The sequence below is a fragment of the Ammospiza caudacuta genome, chromosome 15 (assembly GCF_027887145.1).
Source record: "Ammospiza caudacuta isolate bAmmCau1 chromosome 15, bAmmCau1.pri, whole genome shotgun sequence".
Taxonomy (NCBI): Eukaryota; Metazoa; Chordata; class Aves; order Passeriformes; family Passerellidae; genus Ammospiza; species Ammospiza caudacuta.
Window position 1 is genome coordinate 13,616,596 of NC_080607.1, and position 20,019 is coordinate 13,636,614.

General features: G+C 45.9%; 1 protein-coding gene across 1 annotated transcript; it reads left to right on the forward strand.

Annotated features, from left to right (window-relative positions):
- Positions 1-6,261: 6,261 nt before the first annotated feature.
- PCMTD2 (protein-L-isoaspartate (D-aspartate) O-methyltransferase domain containing 2) lies at positions 6,262-18,325 on the forward strand. The gene is made up of 6 exons (XM_058814489.1): positions 6,262-6,427; positions 8,927-9,255; positions 10,300-10,402; positions 12,159-12,330; positions 13,152-13,275; positions 14,804-18,325. The coding sequence occupies exons 2-6, from the start codon at positions 8,949-8,951 to the stop codon at positions 15,187-15,189; spliced, it is 1,092 nt and encodes a 363-aa protein (XP_058670472.1). The 5' UTR covers positions 6,262-6,427; positions 8,927-8,948; the 3' UTR covers positions 15,190-18,325.
- The last annotated feature ends 1,694 nt before the right edge of the window (positions 18,326-20,019 follow it).

Here is a 20,019-nt window from a genome sequence, read left to right on the forward strand (position 1 = left end):
AGCCCGGGAGATGCTGAGGTGCCACCTCAGAGCCCTGAGGCAATGCCTGCACTGAGGGGGACACCTTGTGGTGAAAGGGCTGGGACACAAACGCTGCCACTGAAGTGCCACCAGGCTCTGCTTTCCTAATCCTGCTCGTCTTTTTCTACTCCCAGGGATGCTGGGTCTCTCCAAGCCAGGGGCAGCTGCCCACAGGGGTTTGTAGGCAGGGGAGATTATTGCTGACTGTAACTCCTGGCTCACAAAGCCCCAGTGTAAGGAGGAGAGGAAGGAATTTGTAAAGAGCAGAGAAAGAAGAAACACAGAGAATCAGCAGCTAGAGATCCGTGGAATGATGAAACTCCCAACTGTGTTTTTTTTCTAAATGTGGGGATTTTTGCAATATTATCAGGCAATTTTTGGTATCCCCCATGCTCTGACACCCACGGAGGTGTTTTCAGCCACAGCAACATTCTTGAAGAAATGAAATGGGAAAAAGCTGCCAGGGGAGGAGAACCAGTGGGATGATGGGGATGAGCCCATGGAGCAGTGACAGTGGGGCTGTCTGGGCACAGTGTGGCACCAGAGATTTGGGACATGTGCAACAGAGAGTCAGAGATGCAGAAAACAACCTGTCCCTGGGGGATGATGAGTCCTTTCAGCTGCTCCCTCCCATGGCTGGGCTCCTGACAGGTTTGAGGTGCAGGCAATGAGGTGGGGACCTGCAGTGGCTAAATATCTTCCTTGTGTGTGTTTCTCCTGGCTAATTCCTGTAATTCTCTGGCTGGAAAAAGAAGCTGCAAGCTTCACTGATCTTGACAGTTTAAGGCTGCGAGGAGTCATGAATACACCCATGAGGGCACAGAGTACTTGGGAATTCCTAAAACACCCCTCAGATTCTTACTGGGCTTCCTGAGGACTTGTTGCTGCCAGAAAGAAGCACAAGCACGGCTCTCCTCTGCCCCTGTTAGCTCACTGCCATTTGTGACCCCCGCCCCTCGCCCCACCCCCAGCCAAGCTCTGAAGGTCGTAAAGCGCGACTGTCATAAAAGGTGCCGTAAAGCGCGAGTGTCACAAAAGTGCCGTAAAGCGTGACTGCCGTAAAGGTGCTGTAAAACGCGACTGTCGTAAAGGGTGCCGTAAAGCGCAACTGTCGCAAAACTGCCGTAAAGCACGACTGTCGCGAAACTGCCGTAAAACGCTACTGTCGTAAAAGGTGTCGTAAAGTGCGACTGTTGCGAAACTGCCATAAAGTGCGACTGTCGCAAAAGTGCCGTAAAGCGCGACTGTCGTAAAGGTGCTGTAAAACGCGACTGTCGTAAAGGGTGCCGTAAAGCGCAACTGTCGCAAAACTGCCGTAAAGCGCGTCTGTCGTAAAAGGTGCCGTAAAGCGTGACTGTCGCAAAACTGTCGTAAATCACGTCTGTCGTAAAAGGGGCAGTGCCGTAATGCGCTACTGCAGTAAAGGGGCGGGGCGGTAAAGCGAGACTGACGTAAAAGGGGCAGGGCTGTAAAGCGCGACAGCCGTTCAGCAGCCTTTACCAGACACTTTTGGGACATAGGTTTTTTTAAAGCACTTTATTCGTATCTCCTGCCGGGCCATGGCTGCTGCGGACGCAGTCCCAGTTTGCAGGGCGCTGCTTCAGCTATTTGCTGAAAGGGGGATGCTTGCAGCAGCCCCCATCCTGAGCTCCGCTCATGCTGCGACTCTGCCCCTTGCCGCCGCTATGAGTCTCCAGCAGGACACGCACCCCACCTCCCCTTAGGACCGCACGGCTCTGGCAACCGCGGTTCTGCTCACCCGTGCCGCCCCGCCCCCTCCCACCGCTCCTGCTAGCCCTGCCTTTGCCATCCCGTTGGTCCCTGCTACCGCAGGCCCCACCCCTCAATCCCGCCACTACGAGCCCACCCACCGGCCTCTGTTGCGGCCATGCCGCTCCCCGCGAGTGTGGCCGCTGCTGCCGTCCCCCCAAGTCCCCCTCGCCCCCTTTGCCGACACCGCGGGGCCGGCCGGCCGCCATCATGGCTGGCTCATGCTGCTCTAGTGACGCAACCTACGCATGCGCAGTGGATAAAAGCCCCGTAGCAGCGATATCCGTGCCTCATACAACCACAGCGCTGCTCTCGGGATAAGCACGCATGCGCAGTTGCTGCATGGTCTCATTGCACCGCCGATTCCACTCCACGCGGACTCGTTAGCGTTCAGAAATACAAATCACAAAAATTATTATATGCAGGTGGTTTTATTAAAGAGCTCTGGGTGTCAGGGGCTACCAAACCAAATCTGACTCCGACATGCCTTTGGGATGAACGTGTTTTTATGTTCTATCGTTATATAACTTTCATGGTAATTATTAAATTTATATTGTTTTATTGTATTCATAGATTTCAGCCGAGCATGGGCTCCTCGTAGCCTCCCTCCCCTTAAACTTCTCACATAGTTTCTCATTATTCTTCTTATGATTATACAATAATTCTATAAATAAATATATAAACCACAAAAACCCAGTAAAAGAACCCAAAACCAGTGTTCCCAGTACAAACCAGTATAAACCAGTATAACCAGTACCCGGGTCTATGCATGGCACCACAGCAGGCGAATACTGCAGCGCCCTTTTGGGCATTTTTTGAGGGAATTTTGGGGATTTTTAGGGGAATTTTGGGGGGAATTTTTTGAAGAAATTTGGGAGTTTTGGGAATTTTTGTGGGGAATTTTGAGAGGACCCCAAGCCTGAAGCAAAGGGAAAAAACCTCGAGAATTTTTTTGGGAATTTTGTTGGTTTTTTTTTTTTTTTTTTTAATGGAATTTCCAGGACTTTTTAGGGTTTTTATAAAATTTGTGTGGTTTTTTTCTGGCTCTAAATTCCAATGTTTCCATGGGCCTGAGGGGACCCCCGAGCCTGAGGGGAAGGGAAAAAACCTGAGTGGTTTTTTTTTTTTTTTTTGATTACTGGGGTTTTGGGGATTTCAGTTTTTTTTTTAGTTTCTTTTTGGGGGGGGGATTTCAGGACTTTTTTTAGGGTGGGTTTTTTTGGGTGTTTTTTTTTGTTTGTTTGTTTGGGGTTTTTTGGGGTTTTTTTTTTGGTGTTTTTTCTGGCATAAATCCCCAGTTTTGCATGTATCCTTCTGCATCTCTCCTCTGCCGGACCTTGAGGTGTACTTGCACACGTACTTCCCTGGAGGGAACCAAACTGGTGTTACTGGGAGCACTGGGAGGGACTGGGAGGGGACTGGGGGGGACTGGGACTGAGATAACCCCAACTGGGACAAACTAGGAGGGAACTGGGATGTACTGGGAGGGGCTGGGAGTTTGGGGGTACCCAAGGTTCTCACCATGGCCCCAATGTCTCCAAATGTCCCCAAATATCCCCGATGTCTCCAATACCCTCAATGTCCCCAGTGTCCCCAATGCCCCCAATGTTCCCAACACCCCCAATATCCCCAATGTCTACAATCCCCTGGATGTCCTCAATGTCCCCTGGGTGTCCCCAATGTCCCCTGGGTGTCCCCTTTGTTGTCCCCTCACCGTTCATCTTGCACATGGCCCTGATGTACCCCAATGTCCCCGATCCCCTCAATGTCCCCAATACCCTCAGATGTCTCCAATGTCCCCTGGGTGTCCCCTGTCACCGTTCATCTCAAGCATGGCCCTGACGTAGTCGTTGGGGTCCTTGAAGGACACGAAGCCATAGCCCCAATGTCCCCAATATCCCCAACCCCAATGGTGTCCCCAATGTCCCCAGTGGTGTCCCCAATGTCCCCAAATATCCCCAATGTCCCCAATGGTGTCCCCAATGTCCTCAATGGTGTCCCCAATGTCCCCAAATATCCCCAATGTCCTCAATGGTGTCCCCAATGTCCCCAGTGCAGGTTTCTGTGTGCGGTGGCTCCCCACTGGCACTGTCCCCAAGGGGACGCCGCCCCAGGACCTGGCACAGGTGGCATCAGGGCTCTGCTCCACGGGGCTCGTGTCCCTCATCAACCTCCCCCGGGCCACCATGCCCCAGGCTGTGCACAAGTGCCAGACAGCGGGAATTGGGGTAAGGGACATTTGGGGACAGCTTTTATTTGAACAATTTTTGCACTTAAAAAACCCCCAAAAACCCCAAACCCACCTGCTATTTTTCAAGTGATTCCAGCAGCAAAGGGAGCAGATGCTGAATGGAACCACACGTGCAGGGAGTTTGTGTGTCCTGGGTTTGCAGTTTCCAGTGGGTTGCCATTATCCCCGAGCATTCTCCATGTGAAAGATGAGGAGAGTGCAATCACCACGGCCTGTTTCAGTTGAATCAGCAAGGAGGAGTTTCAGAGCTGGCTCTCCACGAATAATCCCATTCTCCCAGGCAGCTGTCTCCTGCAAAATGAAAGTGCAGACATCTACAGTATTACCCTGCTGCTGTTTGCAGGGTCTGCTGTTATCACGTTAATGAAGGGAGCTGAGATAATCACCTTAAAGCATAAATAAATCTCGGATGCTGATTCACTTTCTCCTATTTGAGTCTCATTTACCAGGGTAATTCTTATTTTTTTCCTGCTGCAGGCTTGTTGTGTCTGCCAAGACAGCTTTTTTTTTTTGACAATTCATCTCCAGAGAACTTGAATTAAGAGGCCTCTTGTCTTGTTGCAGGTATTCCTTCTCATTTTGGAGCCATATGATGTCCTAGATCCAAGGCCAGGCCAGACAATTTTATCAAATCTGCAGCATCAGCCAGTGCTCAGTGGGACACTTACACATGAAAACAAACACACACTTTTAGAGGATAATTTCTCTGTCTTAGGTGACAGGAGACACCTTTTCCCCAGGTCATTGAAGGAGCTCACACAGGTGTGTAAAATTTAAATTTGTGCTCCAACACTCAGTTATAGGACAGGGATCCCACACAAAATGAATGGCATGTCAGATGTTGTGAAGTTTAACAATATTCCATATTTCCTTCAAGCCCCTGGAATCAGGTGAATCTGCATCTGACTTATTTATCCATCAGTAAATTCACATGTGGCATTCATGCCTGCAGGAAAAAAAAAAAATAAATCTGATCATGTGACTAAATTTGGATGTTCATCAGCTCAAAATTAAGAATATCAACCAGTTCCCACCACAATTATTTTTTTCCCCTAAGTTCCCATGATTTTTTCCCAAGCCTGACTAATGATACCAGAATTATACCAGAATATCTGGTGCTGGCCAGGCTTCACTCACTCAGGAGGTTTGGATTTGTGTCTGTGCCAGCAGCTCACAGGTATCCCCCAGCCCCTCACTCCTGCATGCTGGGATGCCTTGAGCAGGCTGACCCAGAACAGAGGCTGGATGGAGTTAAAGAATAAAGTAGGGATTTATTAAAATGCCTCCACGGATGCACCTTGGGCAACACAAGAGCCCAGCCAGGGCTGCACTCAAGATGAACCAAAATGGTCACAAAATGCACAACTGGACATAGGGTCTCTCACTTTTATAAGTTTTTCTCCATTTGCATGCTGGAGTTAATTTTCCAGTTATAGATTTAGGTTACGAAGTCCCATCCTGGTTGTTATTTTCTCTTCAGCCCACGCTGCTTGTGCTCTTGGGCCTGAGATTTGGATCATTTGTCCTTGGTCCCCAGCTAGAGAAGGAATTTTGTCTGGCTACTCTGTGAAGAGAGCTTCCTATCTCCTAATATGAAGCTCAGAAAGTAGCACAGAATCTGAAAAACATAAAAGCTAAACCTGAGGCATCACCGGGATGCCCCAATCCCACAAGGTGCTGTGACAGCACCATTTCAGGGCACCAGGCCTGGGACAGCTGGGACAACTGAGCAAGTGTGGAGATGGAGCCTTGGCCATGAGCTGGAGGAGCAGGTGTGGAGATGGAGCCTTGGCCATGAGCTGGAGGAGCAGGTGTGGAGATGGAGCCTCGTGATGGGAACACGAACTTCGGGAAGGGCAGAGAGTCCGGGAATGGGGAAGGGAACCCAGGCTGCCATGGGGAGATGTGCCCAGGAGCTTTGCGATGGGAAAAACAAGAGTGGCAGCCTGTGTCTGGTCCTGGTATGTTACACTGAGTGTGCACGGCAAGGTTTGGCTAGTGGGGTGGATTTGGGAGAAGCTGCTGGAAGTTTTCCCCGATCTCATGGAGCCAATTCCAGCCGGCTCCATGCCCGGGACTCCCCTCACGGAACCAGCCGTGGTACAGTCCTGCCCCCCTTCCCCGCTCCCTTCCCCTCCTCCCCTCCCTTCCCCTCCCCCCTCCCCCGCGCCCGCGGCGATCGTGCGCTCCGCGCATGCGCAGTGCCGCGAGCGGAGCTCAGCTGGGCAGTGTTTACGGCCCGAGCGCGCCGGCCTTGGCTGAGCCGAAAAGAGCCGAACCGAGCCGAGGCCAACCGAACCGAACGCAGCCGAGGCGAACCGAAACGGGACGAAGCGAACGGAGCCGAGCCGAACAGAACCGAACGGAGCCGAGCCATCCGTTGAGGTACCGCTTTTGTCTGAAATCCGGGAATAACCTCCCCTGTGCCTCTCCCGGTGCCGTGCCGGGGCAGGGTCTGCCCTGGAGACCTGCCGGGGGCGAGCAGCCGCGGTTCTGTGCCTCGGGCATTGCTCTGAGCCCTCCCCGAGCGGTGCTGCTGTGCCGGGGTTGCGGCCGCAGGGTCCCGGTTCGCCTTCGGGTTTGTTTTCCTTCCACCTTTGATGGCTCTGTTTTGCCCCCTTTGGTGGCTCTGTTTTGCCCCCTTTGGTGGCTCTGTTTTGCCCCCTTTGGTGGCTCTGTTTTGCCCCCTTTGGTGTCTCTGCCCCCTTTGGTGTCTCTGTTTTGCCCCCTTTGGTGTCTCTGTTTTGCCCCCTTTGGTGTCTCTGTTTTGCCCCCTTTGGTGTCTCTGCCCCCTTTGGTGGCTCTGTTTTGCCCCCTTTGGTGTCTCTGTTTTGCCCCCTTTGGTGTCTCTGTTTTGCCCCCTTTGGTGGCTCTGTTTTGGGCAGCGGTCCGGGTTTCTGCCTGTGGACTTTGTCCCTGCTCAGATTTGGGGAAATCTCTGCTTTGCCTTAGAAGCGAGGAAAATGCACCCGGGGTTTGCTGCGGGGGGAGAGGGTTTTGTTTAGAAAAATTTAATAACAATAAGCCCTAGTGGGTTCTCATTTCCCACCAAAATAAACAAAGGTGTGGAATCACATGAGGAGAGAACTTTGAATGTCAGAGTTTTAAAAAACACACATTTTAGTGGAAGTAGGTTAATATGCAGGGAAAGTGATGATTTCAGAAGTGACTGACACCTGTCACAGGGCAGATATCCCTGCTCCCATTATGAAAATGTCTCAGCCAGCTGTGTTTGTTGTTGTTTTCCGTGGTGTAGAACATGGAAGAGCACTTGTCCATGGAGCTGAGCTGAAACCAGGTCAGACCAGTTGTCCCAGTGGGGCTTGCGTACATCAGCAGGAATTTGTTTGGGATCCAAAGTGGAGCCCTGTTAAAGGCACAACTTCTTGCTTTAAATCTAAAAATGTAGATTTCTATTTATTTTTTTAATAGCAAAAGGAGTGGAAGAATAAAGGAAGCTTAGGAACAAAAATATATAAAGGAAAGTCAAGGGAATCAAGATTCTTGGTGAAGAGAGTATTTTAATGTGGAATGTTAAATAAAAGATACAGGCAGCCCTGTGTTGCAAATGCAGTGAGGTTTTGTGTATGTAAGGGGAGGGGGAAAATATAATTGGTACATTAACCCACCTGAACCTTCAAACTGATGTGTTCCCACTGTGAAGTAATAAAACAGAGTCATTTTTTTGTAGAGAAAATGAAGGAGTAACTGTGGAAAGGAGAGGGGTGATGTTTTATTTCAAGTGTTATTAATGGTCTTGAACTGGAATAATGTGTTTGAGACATGAATGGATTAAGAACTGGCTCGAGTTCCCTGCCTAAGTATATCCTGTTTTGTTTGCCTCTACAGGTAATCAGAACAGTGTGTTATTTGAACAACTGTGAAATCTCCTTGTAGTCCTGTAGCTTTGCTTTGTTTCCTCAGAAAATGAAAGTTTATAATTTGCTCTGGCTGAATGTAACAAACAGACCCCAACAATTTCGCTGTAGGCAGATCTCCTGGTCCCAGGAATGAACTCCAAAGCTGCTGCTTTGTGGTTGTTACTGTGAGCAGGGAAGGGCATTGTAAACAAACACGGCTTAAAATCATGTTGTGCTTTCTGGAAAGGATTTTTCCCCTTAGTATTTGAGAAGGGGAGAAGAAGCCGGGTTAATTCTGAGTGGTTTTGTTCCCCTGTACATTTTCCTTTAAAACCTGTAGGCTGCAGTGGGAATTCTCTGTGGAGCTGCTGTCTGTGTCATTAAGTGCTTTACTAATGGTGCTGGCTCAGGCTCTGGAGATGAGCTGTGTGAAAGTGCATTTGCCAAAGTGCATTACCAAAGTAAGCAAGGTTGACAGGTCAGAGTTTTGTTGGGTTTTCTGAACCTCTGTGCAGTCAACATCCCGATGCATGTTCAAAGGAAATGCAATTTGAGATTTTTCTGGATTTTCTGCCTATTTCTTAGTCTTGTCAGGTGCTGTTAGAGGTGGAAAGTTTGTGTGTGACAGGAGCTCTGACAAACAGCCCAAACTTGCCCTGTTGTTTGGGCTTGCAGTGAAAAATGACCCCTAAGCGCAGGAGCTGGAATAATCCTTTCTATAAAAGGGTTCAGTGGAAAAGCTGATGTGCTGGTAAAACAGTTGGAGGGTTTGAAGACAGGCCTTGCACATTGAAATTGCCTATTGTGATTGTTTTTTTCCCTACTGGTGTCAGGTACTGGATGCCAGATCTGCTGCATTTAGCTTTCCATTGTTGGGATGGGTGGGGAGAGCACTGGGTGAGGTTTTTCTGGAGCTTGGAGTAGGTAAAGGTCTCTCTCAAAGCACTCCATGTACAGCAGCATAATTTGGTGTTGGAGAGCATGTTCTGTACCTCACCTTGCTTTGTTGTTATTTCCCTTCCAGTGTTTATAGGAGGCTGCTGAAGATGGGAGGTGCAGTGAGTGCAGGAGAAGACAACGATGAATTAATTGATAACCTGAAGGAGGCCCAGTACATCAGGACAGAGCTGGTGGAACAGGCATTCAGAGCCATTGATAGGGCAGATTACTACCTGGAGGAGTTCAAAGACAATGCCTACAAGGATTTGGCATGGAAGCACGGAAATATTCATCTCTCAGCACCGTGCATTTACTCAGAGGTGATGGAAGCTTTGGACCTGCAACCAGGGCTGTCGTTTCTGAACCTTGGCAGTGGCACTGGTTATCTGAGTTCCATGGTGGGACTCATCCTGGGTAAATACCGCTTCAGTCACATTAACTGCTTGTATTAGAGCTTTAAAAGCAGGTTTTGAAATCAGGGATGAGGTATTCCTCCACTAATGGAGCTAAAAAGGTAGCTGGGAAAGGAAAGAATGCATTAATCCTGCTCGGCAATTTATCAGGATTCTCACAGCCTTCTCTGGAACTGGATGGGATCCAGATTTCTGTGGCAGATCAGAACAGGCAGCAATGTAGTTCCAAAGGTGGCTGTAATGGATTCCTGCAGGTCTGGGCATAAACCTGTGTTTGTTTCCCCTTAAGCAAGACCCCAGGTCAGGATCAGGAGTGCAGAGTTGAAACTGGGGCTGAGCAAGTCCACAAAAAGCTGTGACTGCTCTGTGCCTGGTTTGTGTTCACAGCCCTGTCTGAGACAGGTTTGAGATTCATTTTCAACTCTTAACTCCTCAGCACACAGATGGGAATATTCTCTGGAAGACACTTTAGTGCAGCAGAACTGATTTTGTGACCACATCTACAGCGGCACAAAGCAAATTATCCAAGTGGAATTGGACAATTTAAATTCCCCCTGCAGTGTTTCAGTCAGAGTTGTGCTGCCAGGATAGATAGCAAGTGGCTATAGGGTAAAATTTGGGGGAGTCTCCAGAACTTTAACTGCTGGGATATTTATTCTCAGGATGAAGTCTCATTTCCCATTTGTGATTTTCTCCTAGTTTTGTTGACATTACTTAGAATAAAATTTGTAGGCCATGCAGGCCTATGCAGGCCATTGGTCACTTTCACAGCAATGGCATCAGTGTTTTCCTCCCATAGAGAAGTTTCCTGCATAGTTCAGAGCAAATGATTCAGAATCAGCTGTGCACAAGAGGCTCAATTGCTGCCAGAAATTGCAGGTATAGGGTTGCAAATCTCATTGTAGCAGTGAGAGAGCTGACCCCACACAAACACCGACTCTGACACTCATGGAACAATCTGCTGGAGGAAGGAGCCCAAAGTGTGTTAATGCTGCTGGATTTGGTGTTGTTGCTGTTGCCATCCCCTGGTGTTGTGCCCTTGCAGGTCCTTTTGGGGTTAACCACGGTGTGGAGCTTCACTCTGACGTGATTGAGTACGCCAAGCAGAAATTGGACTTTTTCATTAAAACAAGCGACAGCTTTGACAAGTAAGAATGCAAAATGCCTGTTGGGATTAATTGTGTGCTTTTGGCTTTACTCAGGGCAGTTCTAGCTCCCATGTGGCCCCTCTGGATTCAGGGTAATCTGAGGATTCAGGCTCCTTAGGCTTGCTGAGCTGCAGTGTGTGACCTTCGAAGCCTGTGTATGTCGTGAGGGAGCTTCAGAAATGTTTGCAGAGTTTTTAATAGCAGTGCTGATGTTGCAGGGCTTAGAGGGAGCTGAGGAAGTTTGTTTATTTTTAAATGCACTTGTAGTAACACCTTAAAACTTGCAAGTAGCAGTACTTGGTTGTGCCTGTGATCTGAGAGCCTGCATAGTGATGAGATTATGAACTGGTTTTTGTAGTGGCTTAATATGTTTTATCTGAGAAGAAGGAAAAATGGCATTTTAAAATATGAAGATAGTTTCATGATGATTAAGTTGGTACTAAAACTGCCTGGGATTTGATTTATGTTCTTCCTTAGACCCTCCATTCTGCTGCTGTCACAAGTAATAACTTCCCAGCTAGATAACCACTGCCAATAGTAACCTCAGCAGTAAAAGTTGTGGCTGTCACATTTTTGGATCTGTTTCACAGTCTGTTCAAACAGGGAAGCAAAGCATCTGTGAAAACCTGATATGCTCCTCTCCTGGGAGGAAGAAAATGAAAATCATGGCATGCAGGATTTTAGGCTACTCAGCCTTTTGCTCTGGGAAGCTGCTGGCGAGGGGGTTGTGTTGTATTTTCTGCATTTTGGCAGAAGACTGAAAATTTCTGGTTCTCAACAGGGGTTTTTTCAGTCATGTTGCTGTTGTTTGAGGAGCTGTTTTAAGGAAGACTTTCTTCTCTCTCCAGACAAATATAGCAATGGAGCAAAAGCAAGCTAAATTCAGAAATTACCATGCCTGGAAAATTGGCTTTGCTGAGTGATGTCTGCTGGGTTGTGCTCCTGGAACAGCGTGTGCAGGAACTGTTCTCTGGCTGCTCTGAATGTCCAGCCCTCTTTGCAAACCCAGAAAGCTCCAGGAAGCATTAGGAATAAATAGGTGCTATGTTGAGCTGCCACTCAAGATACCAGTAAAAGAATGGATGTGTTGAGCAACTTCTACCAAAATCAGCCTTTAAACATAGGGCTTAAAACTTAGGGAGTTTTGGAGCTTGTAAGAAAACCACAGGCATCAGAGAATCACTCATTCTTCTTTTAAACCAAGTCAGAAATACTGTAGGCAAAAAGTCTGTTTTATGAAGGGTAAAATCACAGTTCTTTGAAGCTGATGGCAAGACTTCCATTGGCTTCAGCACAGCTTACTTCTGTATCATCAGGTGGTAATTCCCCACATCTGAAAAGCAGTTAAAAGCTTTGAAAATGCAAAAATAAACCCAGGTGCAGTCCTTAAAAGACTGACATTTGGGAGTGCAGGTCTAGTATTTGTATTTGCATTTTATAACTGAGTCAGCATCAGGTGACTAAAAATAGCTTGTTCTGAAGAGTTACCTGCAGCTCAAGTATGAAATTATACATCTTTATCCTTTGGAGATTTTAATCCATGAATTCTGACCTCATTTTTCTGTGCTTTTGAGACTTATAGCTGTGGTTTATTACAATAATGTCCAGAATAGATGGGCTTTGGAGGAGAAATCCTGTAGAACTGTGGAGTTTTTTTCAAGTGTTTTCCATAGTTCAATTTTTCCAGAATTGTGAAAATAATTAGTTTTGATAAATCATTTTATTCTTGTCTAATACAAGTCTTTTTCACTTTCAGGTTTGAATTTTGTGAGCCATCCTTTGTCATTGGCAATTGTTTAGAGATTTCTCCAGACTGCACTCAGTATGACCGTGTTTACTGTGGTGCTGGAGTCCAGAAGGAGCACGAGGACTACATGAAGAACCTGTTGAAAGTTGGGGGAATTCTTGTCATGCCTCTAGAAGAGAAGGTTGAGTGCCTTTTTACTCATATTTCAGTTATTCTTAATTCTGATCATGGTTTGGTCAGTAGCTGTTCTTTTATCTTGCCCGTGTAGCACGCTGAAGAAAGAATTAAGTGCACTGGTTTTCACAATGACTGAAAACTGAACTCTGCACATTCCTAATATTTAAGAAATTTGTAGTTTTGCAGTCTTCCATAAATTACAACCTGTTGTTAATTGCAATTTTACTTCCACGCTGCAGAAAATGTGAGCAAAGCTTTGTTTAATTATATAATTTAGTGTCGTGCTTAATGGCAAAACACAACTTTTTGCTCCCTGTCTGGCTCTTGAAGGAGTGTGCAGGATGTCTCTATTTACAAGTGTCAGTGGATTCTTTTAGTGAAAACTGGGTCAAGTGACTGACCTTTTACCACTGTCAGGGAATGTGAGGAGCAGGGTGCAGGGTTTCTTCCCAGTGAGAGGCTGTGCAGTGGGTTGGGGCAGGAGATTTGATCTGTGACCTTTTCAGGAGCCAGTGCTCGTGGTGACTCAGGAGTTTTCCCAGAGGTCAGGCACAGCTGCTCTGCTCCAGCCTGGAGGGAGATCTGGGCAAGCAGAGTGACCCAAATTACCAGACCCCATGCCCTGGAATAGATGGAATTTACTTGGGGCTAGTCCTGCAAGGAGTTCACAATTTTTTTTCAACACACCAGTGTTGTTTCTCATTTTCTGTTGCAGCTTCCATTACTTCAAATTGTTCAGGCAGAAAATTCATTTATTCATTTTTTTTGTTCAAAAATCTCACTGTAGTTCCCACAATGGACAATAATCTCCTTGTTTTGCTTCAGTTGACTAAGATAACTCGGACTGGTCCTTCTGCCTGGGAGACCAAGAAGATTCTTGCTGTTTCCTTTGCTCCCTTGATTCAGCCAAACCGCACAGATTCAGGAAAACCAAGGCTCGTTCACTTGCGTGAGTACAGACATTCCTGAGCTTGGGGAACTTCCTTCTGCTTGGCTGTGAGCTCTAACATCCCTGGGAATCCTTTCCAGGAAAATTACTCCAAGTCTTTCCTTTTTTTGAACAGCTGTCTGTCTTGTGCAAGCATTGGAGTTGATAGATTTTAATAGATTTTAATCACAGACTCACAGAATGGCCTGTGTTGGAAGTGACCTTAAAGATCATCTAATTCCAATATCCCTGCTGGGGACAGGGACACCTTCTACTGGGCCATCATTCTAAACACAAATTATTTCTTGTGAAGTTGTACCTGAACCTTTGCAGGGTGTTTTGTCCTTGTTTTTGCACATTCTGTTCCGGTCCTGAGTGATTGAATCCTGTCATGGTTCTCAGGCACTGTGCCACAAGGAGAGGGAAATAAACAAGCACTACCTGTGAACAAATGTTGTATCTACTCAAAGACACTCACCCCCAGCAATCCAGAGTTATCCTGAACCTGGAATGCTCGAGGGATACAAGTTGTGCAGTTCTTGGTTAGCTGTTTGAAATGCAGGTCGTATCAGTGGCCCCAATCTTTCGATTAGGACTTCAGTGTCAAGAGGCCTCTTAAGAACACATGAAGACAGAGGTACTTTCATAAAGAGATTAGTCAGGCTTTGGTCTTAACCTGGAAAGGTGTCTGCATGACAGGAGCTCAGGGAACAGTCTACAGCATGCTAGGAAATCCAACAAGTGCCTGTTTCAGCATGTTCTCACTTTGTAGTGAGACCTGCCCATAAATTCTATGTAGTTATTTTTTACTTTTTTCACTTAGGTCCCAGGAAAGTTCACTTGTTGGCAGAGGACAGAGACTTTTTGTGTCAGTTTTAATTTATTTTAGTTCATGGATCTGTGTGCATCTATACATTTTTAAATTTTTTTTCTGCATTTCTAAATTGGCAGCAAAGAAGTGCAGGAGACAGAATAGTCTTCCAAGCCATTAATGTGGGAGGCATTTTAATACAGTAACTTACTGTGAAGTTGCTATAATTACCTCTACAAAATGGTTTCCAGCCTGTCTTCACTCACTAAGTCTGAAGCAGTTTTTGAAGAGCATAAATAGTACTTGTGTTTTATAAGTGCAGAACTTGGCAAAGCTGAAGGAGCTGAGCAATAGAAAAATTATTTTATGGAAGAATTAAACAGACTTCAGGTTTAGTTATCTACCAGAGGAAAATACCTGATTCTAAGCCATGAAACAATCACAGCTCCCATCACTAAGTCTGCATTCAAACAATCTTTAAGATGTGCATCTTAGAATAATTGAGAACTTGAAATCAAGGCAGGACATTTTTTAATGAGAGAAACGCGCAATTAATTTTCATTCGGAAAGTTGCTACACAGTTTATCCGGGTTGACAGGAGCTGAATAGAGCTGTTTGTGTAATCCCAGCAGGGAATTCAAATGGCCTGATTTACTGTGAGCAAACAGAACTTTTCCTGGGAGTACCTCTGGGGGGGAAGTTTCTCTGTCTGTACTCACCAGGTTTCTTTGCTCGCAGCGCCCGTGGCCGTCCGCAGCCTGCAGGACCTGGCTCGCATCGCCATCCGAGGCACCATCAAGAAGATCATCCACCAGGAGGCCCTGGGCAGGGCTGGGGACGGCCTCAAGAGCCCCCCCAGGTTCAAGAGGAGGCGGCTGCGGCGCCGGCGCATGGAGACCATCGTGTTCCTGGACAAGGAGGTGTTCGCCAGCCGCATCTCCAGCCCCTCCGACGACAACAACAACTGCGAGGACATGGAGGAGGAGAGGCTGGAGGAGGAGGAGGAATCCAAACCCTCTGAACTAAAGCCAGAGCCTCCCGTGAACTTTTTGAGAGAAAAGGTCTTGAGCCTGCCGTTGCCTGATCCCTTGAAGTATTACTTGCTTTATTACAGGGAAAAGTAGTTTTTCTTCTTTTAGGAAGTGGGAAGTAGGCAGAGAATAAAGTATTCCTTAGGGCTTGACAAACGTGTCCCACTTGCTTGCCTGCCAATGTGACACCCGAGGCAGTAGGCTGGCTGGGGAATGTGGCTGCTGTAAACTTTGACATTATAGCTTTTTTGAGTTCTTTCTTTCTTCTCAGTTGTGTGCTATAGTTTTATTCTACAGCAGGGATTCCTTAGGAAGCAAGTTGGTGAAATGCTCAGCTGCTTAGGGAAAGGAGGATTTAATTCCCTTGAAACTAACTGCAGGAGATATCCCTAAAAATCTCATGGCTGCTCTACCGAATACCAGTTGGGAAAAACTCCTGAGCAGCTCCCCAAAGACCTTTCTTTCCTGTCTGTGCTCTCTCCCACTAAACCTGCCATGTATTTGCCATGGTGTGTGTTTAATGGAGGATGGAGATAATTAGTTAAAACCTGACCTGGTAAACCATGTTTCTTCCAGTAATCTGAAAAGCACAACTTCTTCAGAAAGGAAAGAATTTTTGACATTACCCTTGTGGCGTCCAGGCTTTGAATGAGAAGGAAAGCATCAGCTCCCCTTTGGCTGGTCTGCTTTGCTTGTAAATTATATATAATTTTTTAGTAAAAAGTTTTACAAAATACTGGTTTTTTTAAGGGGAAACCCCTGTTCTAGAGAATGAGTTGTTAGGTTTCTGTGGTTCTTTCAAAGCTATGGAGGCAAGTGAGGAATTGCAAAGCTGTTTAACTTTGACAGGATGCAAGGTAGTCAGGGTTGGGACTGCTGTCTCTGAAAATGTTTACAGAGTAATTCTGAGAGGGGAAAAGGGTAGAGAAGAGCTGCAGAGCAGTGAGCTTGTGCAAGCTGGAAGCAGTATCCGTGGGTTTTGCTGTCATGTGAGATAATTCAGATTGTCTGGGCTGAGCAGAGTGAGGTGCAGAGCACCAGCCTGAGCAGTAAATCAGCCAAACAGAGTTTTGTGGGGGATCTGCAGAACCTGAGAGCAGCCTAGGGAGCCAAACTGATGCAGTTCTCAGGTGTTCCTGTGTGTGTGTCCCTGCTGTGGCAAGGTGGGCAGAATAAAACTCGTTCACAAGTGCTCCCCAGTGGAGAGGAGCTGCTCAGCTGGGTAGGTGATTTTATTCCTGCAGCAATGAATTAGAAATGTTAACAGGTTCAGATGGAAAGACTTGTCACTCTGCAGTTCTGTGGATGTGAGCTGTCATTTTTATTCCCAGATCTCTCTGTCATGGTGATGGAAGGGAATGCCATGGAATCACAGGATCACAGAATGGTTTGGGTTGGAAGGGACCTTAAAGACCATCTTGTTCCAACCCCCTGCCATGTACAGGGGCACCTTCCACTAGGCCAGGTTGCTCCCAGCCCCATCCAGCCTGGCCTTGGGTATTTCCAGGAATGAGGAGTCCACAGTGTCTGTGGATGATAAAATACTGTGTTTAGAAGAGATTTACTTGGTTGATACTGTTTGGGAAATGTACCTGAACTGGTAAAAGGCTGGAAAGAAACTCTGGAGTTTGTGTTGATGTGAAATAGTCCTAAAGCTAGGGGGCATGAAAAGCTCTCTTTCAGCAGGTTATGAAACTGTGTTAAGGCATTGCCCCATCAGAAACACCTGAGTTGGTGTCACTTTGATATCTTTTGGTTTTTTAATGTGTGCTGTCTCCTCATTTTCTGAGGAGGAGTGAGTGAAGACTGTATTGCCAAATGGTCCTGAGTTGCACAACTTGCTTCATGAAAAATAGTTTCAAAGTTCTGTGTGGCTTTGAAAATAAATGAATAACATACATGTCTAAGCCTGAAGTGGAGAACTTTCCTTGCTTAACAGGATTTTTGTGTCTCTTAGGGAATATTGACTGATAATCCTGTATCATGTGGTTGCTGGCATGTAACACAGGCATAGGCTGGGTTTTGCCTCTGGTTTCATGTCTCCACTTCTGGTCTCAATGGTACCCCAAGTTATCTTGGATTTTGATTTCTTTATTTGCAGTGAGGCAGTTCTGTGGTCACTGAGCTGATGTTTCCTGTAAAGATGCACATCCCCATCACTGGATTCTGGCAACTCCCATGAATTTCTTTCTAAAAATGTAAATCCTGAATATGGTGGTAAATAGAGGGTTTATAGAATCTGTGTGTAATTATTCTGTGCTTCCCTACAGGCTGTGGCTTATTTATTTTTTGGAAAAGTCTGTTTAATGGGTGTCATGCCAAGTATGTGCCTTTCTGGATTGTGGCACAATTTCCACACCCCTGCATAGTCCAGGATGCTTCCTGCTCTTGGCTACCAGGTCAACCTTCAGTTTAATCACAACATTTTAAAGGAGTCCCTTTAAAAATGACATTAAACTTCAGGTTCCTGTTAGTAAGCCTTGCAGAGATTCTGTTAAAGCTGACCAGTTGAGGGAGGATTATCTTTCATTTATCCCTTGTTTGGTTTTTATCCCCATCCCAGCCCCAGTTGTAAAAGGTATTTTATCAGATTTTTTTCACCAGATTTGCCTTTTTTATTACATTTGCTAGATTTTTGTAACTTTCTATAAGATGCATAAATACTGCTATTTTTTCCTGGATAAGGATGAATAAATAAATATATATATATACACACACAGGAAATTTATGTTCTAGGTTGTCATTGTCCTCTTGTGCAAAAAACCCTACAGATCTAAACAGATAGTAGAAATTCTATGTATAATATAACTGTGAAATAGTATTGCTTATAGCCTGTAAATAAAGGGGAATTGTAAATACATTTTCCCTGTGCACAAGCACTTGCACTGTAGTTTTGTAAGCATTTCTAGCAGAGGGATGGAGACAGAGTTGGGTTTATATGGATCTATGAGCTGTCCAGGAATTGTACCTGCTTTGTTTCTTTTTGTGTTCTCAGTAGTTGTCACTTTTTTTTTGTATGTGACTCCTTTTAGGTTTTGATCCTGCAGCAAATTTGCAAAGAGAGCTGAACTTCAAACTGCTTTAGTCATGAGTGTGTAAGCTGAAAAATCTCTGTATAGAAACAAGAGTTCAGTTGGCCTGAGGCATGCAGAAGTGTTATGCAATTTGAACTTTATTAATAAGTGTTTCTGTATCAATAAACTCAGTAAAAACTTTTTAGCCTTCTTAACATGGCTTTGCATTATGTTGTGGTTAGAATACTTTGTAGGTGAGTGCTTATTTCCATAAGTGGAGGTCAAGACACAAAAACAGCAGAAAAAGTGTTTAACAATATGGTGCAGGTGCATAGTTTTAGATGAACTCCTCAGAATGTGATGTCTCAAACCTGCCCAGATGATGAGTTCCAAACCTTGAGGTTATGCAGCTGTGCAGGATGAATTTTGGAATCAGCACACACAGCACTGATGTAGATTTAATACGTCAGAATGGTTAAAGAGTGGGCCTAATTTCCTGCCTGTTTGACTATAAACAACAGATATCAAAAGGTGATTTCATCCATTTCTGTACTTCAAGGAGTTGCCTAAGCCAAAGGTGTCAGGAGTTTGTTCTGTGCATTCTGAACTGCAGCTCCCCTCTTGTCCCCTGGGCTCTGTCTGAATTGTTCAATTAACGTGGATTTTTGAGAGCGGGTGTTCAAGGCTTTCATTTCTCCAGTATTGAGAACAATATTTTGGTTTCAGCTGTGATAGGAATCTAATCATAATAGCAAATACAGCTGCTGCTAATTAAATGAATCTGTTAACCTTTATTCCATAGGATAATTGCCTGTCTGTTTCTTCCTGTCATCTGTGTGTATGATAAATGTCCTTTTCCCAGCTATAACACGAGATTAGTTCAACGTTAATGTTTTCCTTCACATGGTGCGTGCTGAAAGAAAATCCTTTTCTGCTTTGCAAAGCCATGGATGTGTCATACAAATGGTATTGATGAAATTAAATTTGTCAGATGATGTTTATGTTCACTTCATTGTAAAACATAGAGCATCACAGTCCCTTGGGGTGTAGAGAGGGAGCAGGTCCCCTGAGGGAAGTCTTTCTGCTGAAGAAAAAGGGATAGAAGGGAGAATTAAAAATAAAAAATACAAAGGGTGAAGGGGAAAAAAACCCACCTGAGGGACCCCCCCAACTTTCTTGATTTCTACAGGTGTGAAAAGCCTGTGTAGCAGAGGCTGGAAATGCTGGAGCATGGGACACAAGGGTTGACATCATTCCTGCTGTTCAGGAGACAAGTTTTGGTTCTTGCTCAGAGATGCACACTCCTTTTGAAAGAATTTGTCATGTTAATGGAAAATAAGACACATTAATGTGAAAGTAAGGGGCCTGGGATTGCTGGTGTTCCTTAACCCTCACCAACATCCCATTTATCCTGGGGGGAGACGAGCAAGGCAGGAGAGGAGTGGTGAAGATCTGTCCAGAAAATGTGTGGGCTGCAGAACTTGCCTTGCACCGAAAGGATTCCCCATGCTCTGTTGACTCTGCTGCCTTGGCTCAAGATCCCATTCCTACAAAGCAATGGGCAAACGCCCCTCAATCCATCCCAAAGCTGCTCCCCTACAGCACAGCCAGACTTGAAATGCAGTTCCACAGACAGAGAACTTCATTCAGGAGGATTTTCACATAACACACCCTGCCTGATGTACATGGAGGATGTGCTTCTAAAGCACTCAGTGCCTCCGGAATTAAAAGCTGTGCTATTCACCAGAGCAGTCTGGTTTCAGCTGCCAGTTGTTGTGTGAAGGCTGAAGATGATAATTTGGCTTTTTACAACCTGGTTTTGTGAGCAGGGTTGGCCTGGGTTGGGTTGGGTGGCCGCTAGAGGACACTCTGCCCAAAACCATGAGTTCAGTGAACTTGCTTAGATTTC

What these genes read in the sequence shown, in the direction of transcription:
- PCMTD2 (XM_058814489.1), top strand. Translation starts at nt 8,949, where the DNA reads ATGGGAGGTGCAGTGAGTGCAGGAGAAGACAACGATGAATTAATTGAT. An exon ending in ACAAGCGACAGCTTTGACAA is followed by an intron (nt 10,403 to 12,158) that starts GTAAGAATGCAA and finishes TTTCACTTTCAG; the next exon opens with GTTTGAATTTTGTGAGCCAT. An exon ending in TCATGCCTCTAGAAGAGAAG is followed by an intron (nt 12,331 to 13,151) that starts GTTGAGTGCCTT and finishes GTTTTGCTTCAG; the next exon opens with TTGACTAAGATAACTCGGAC.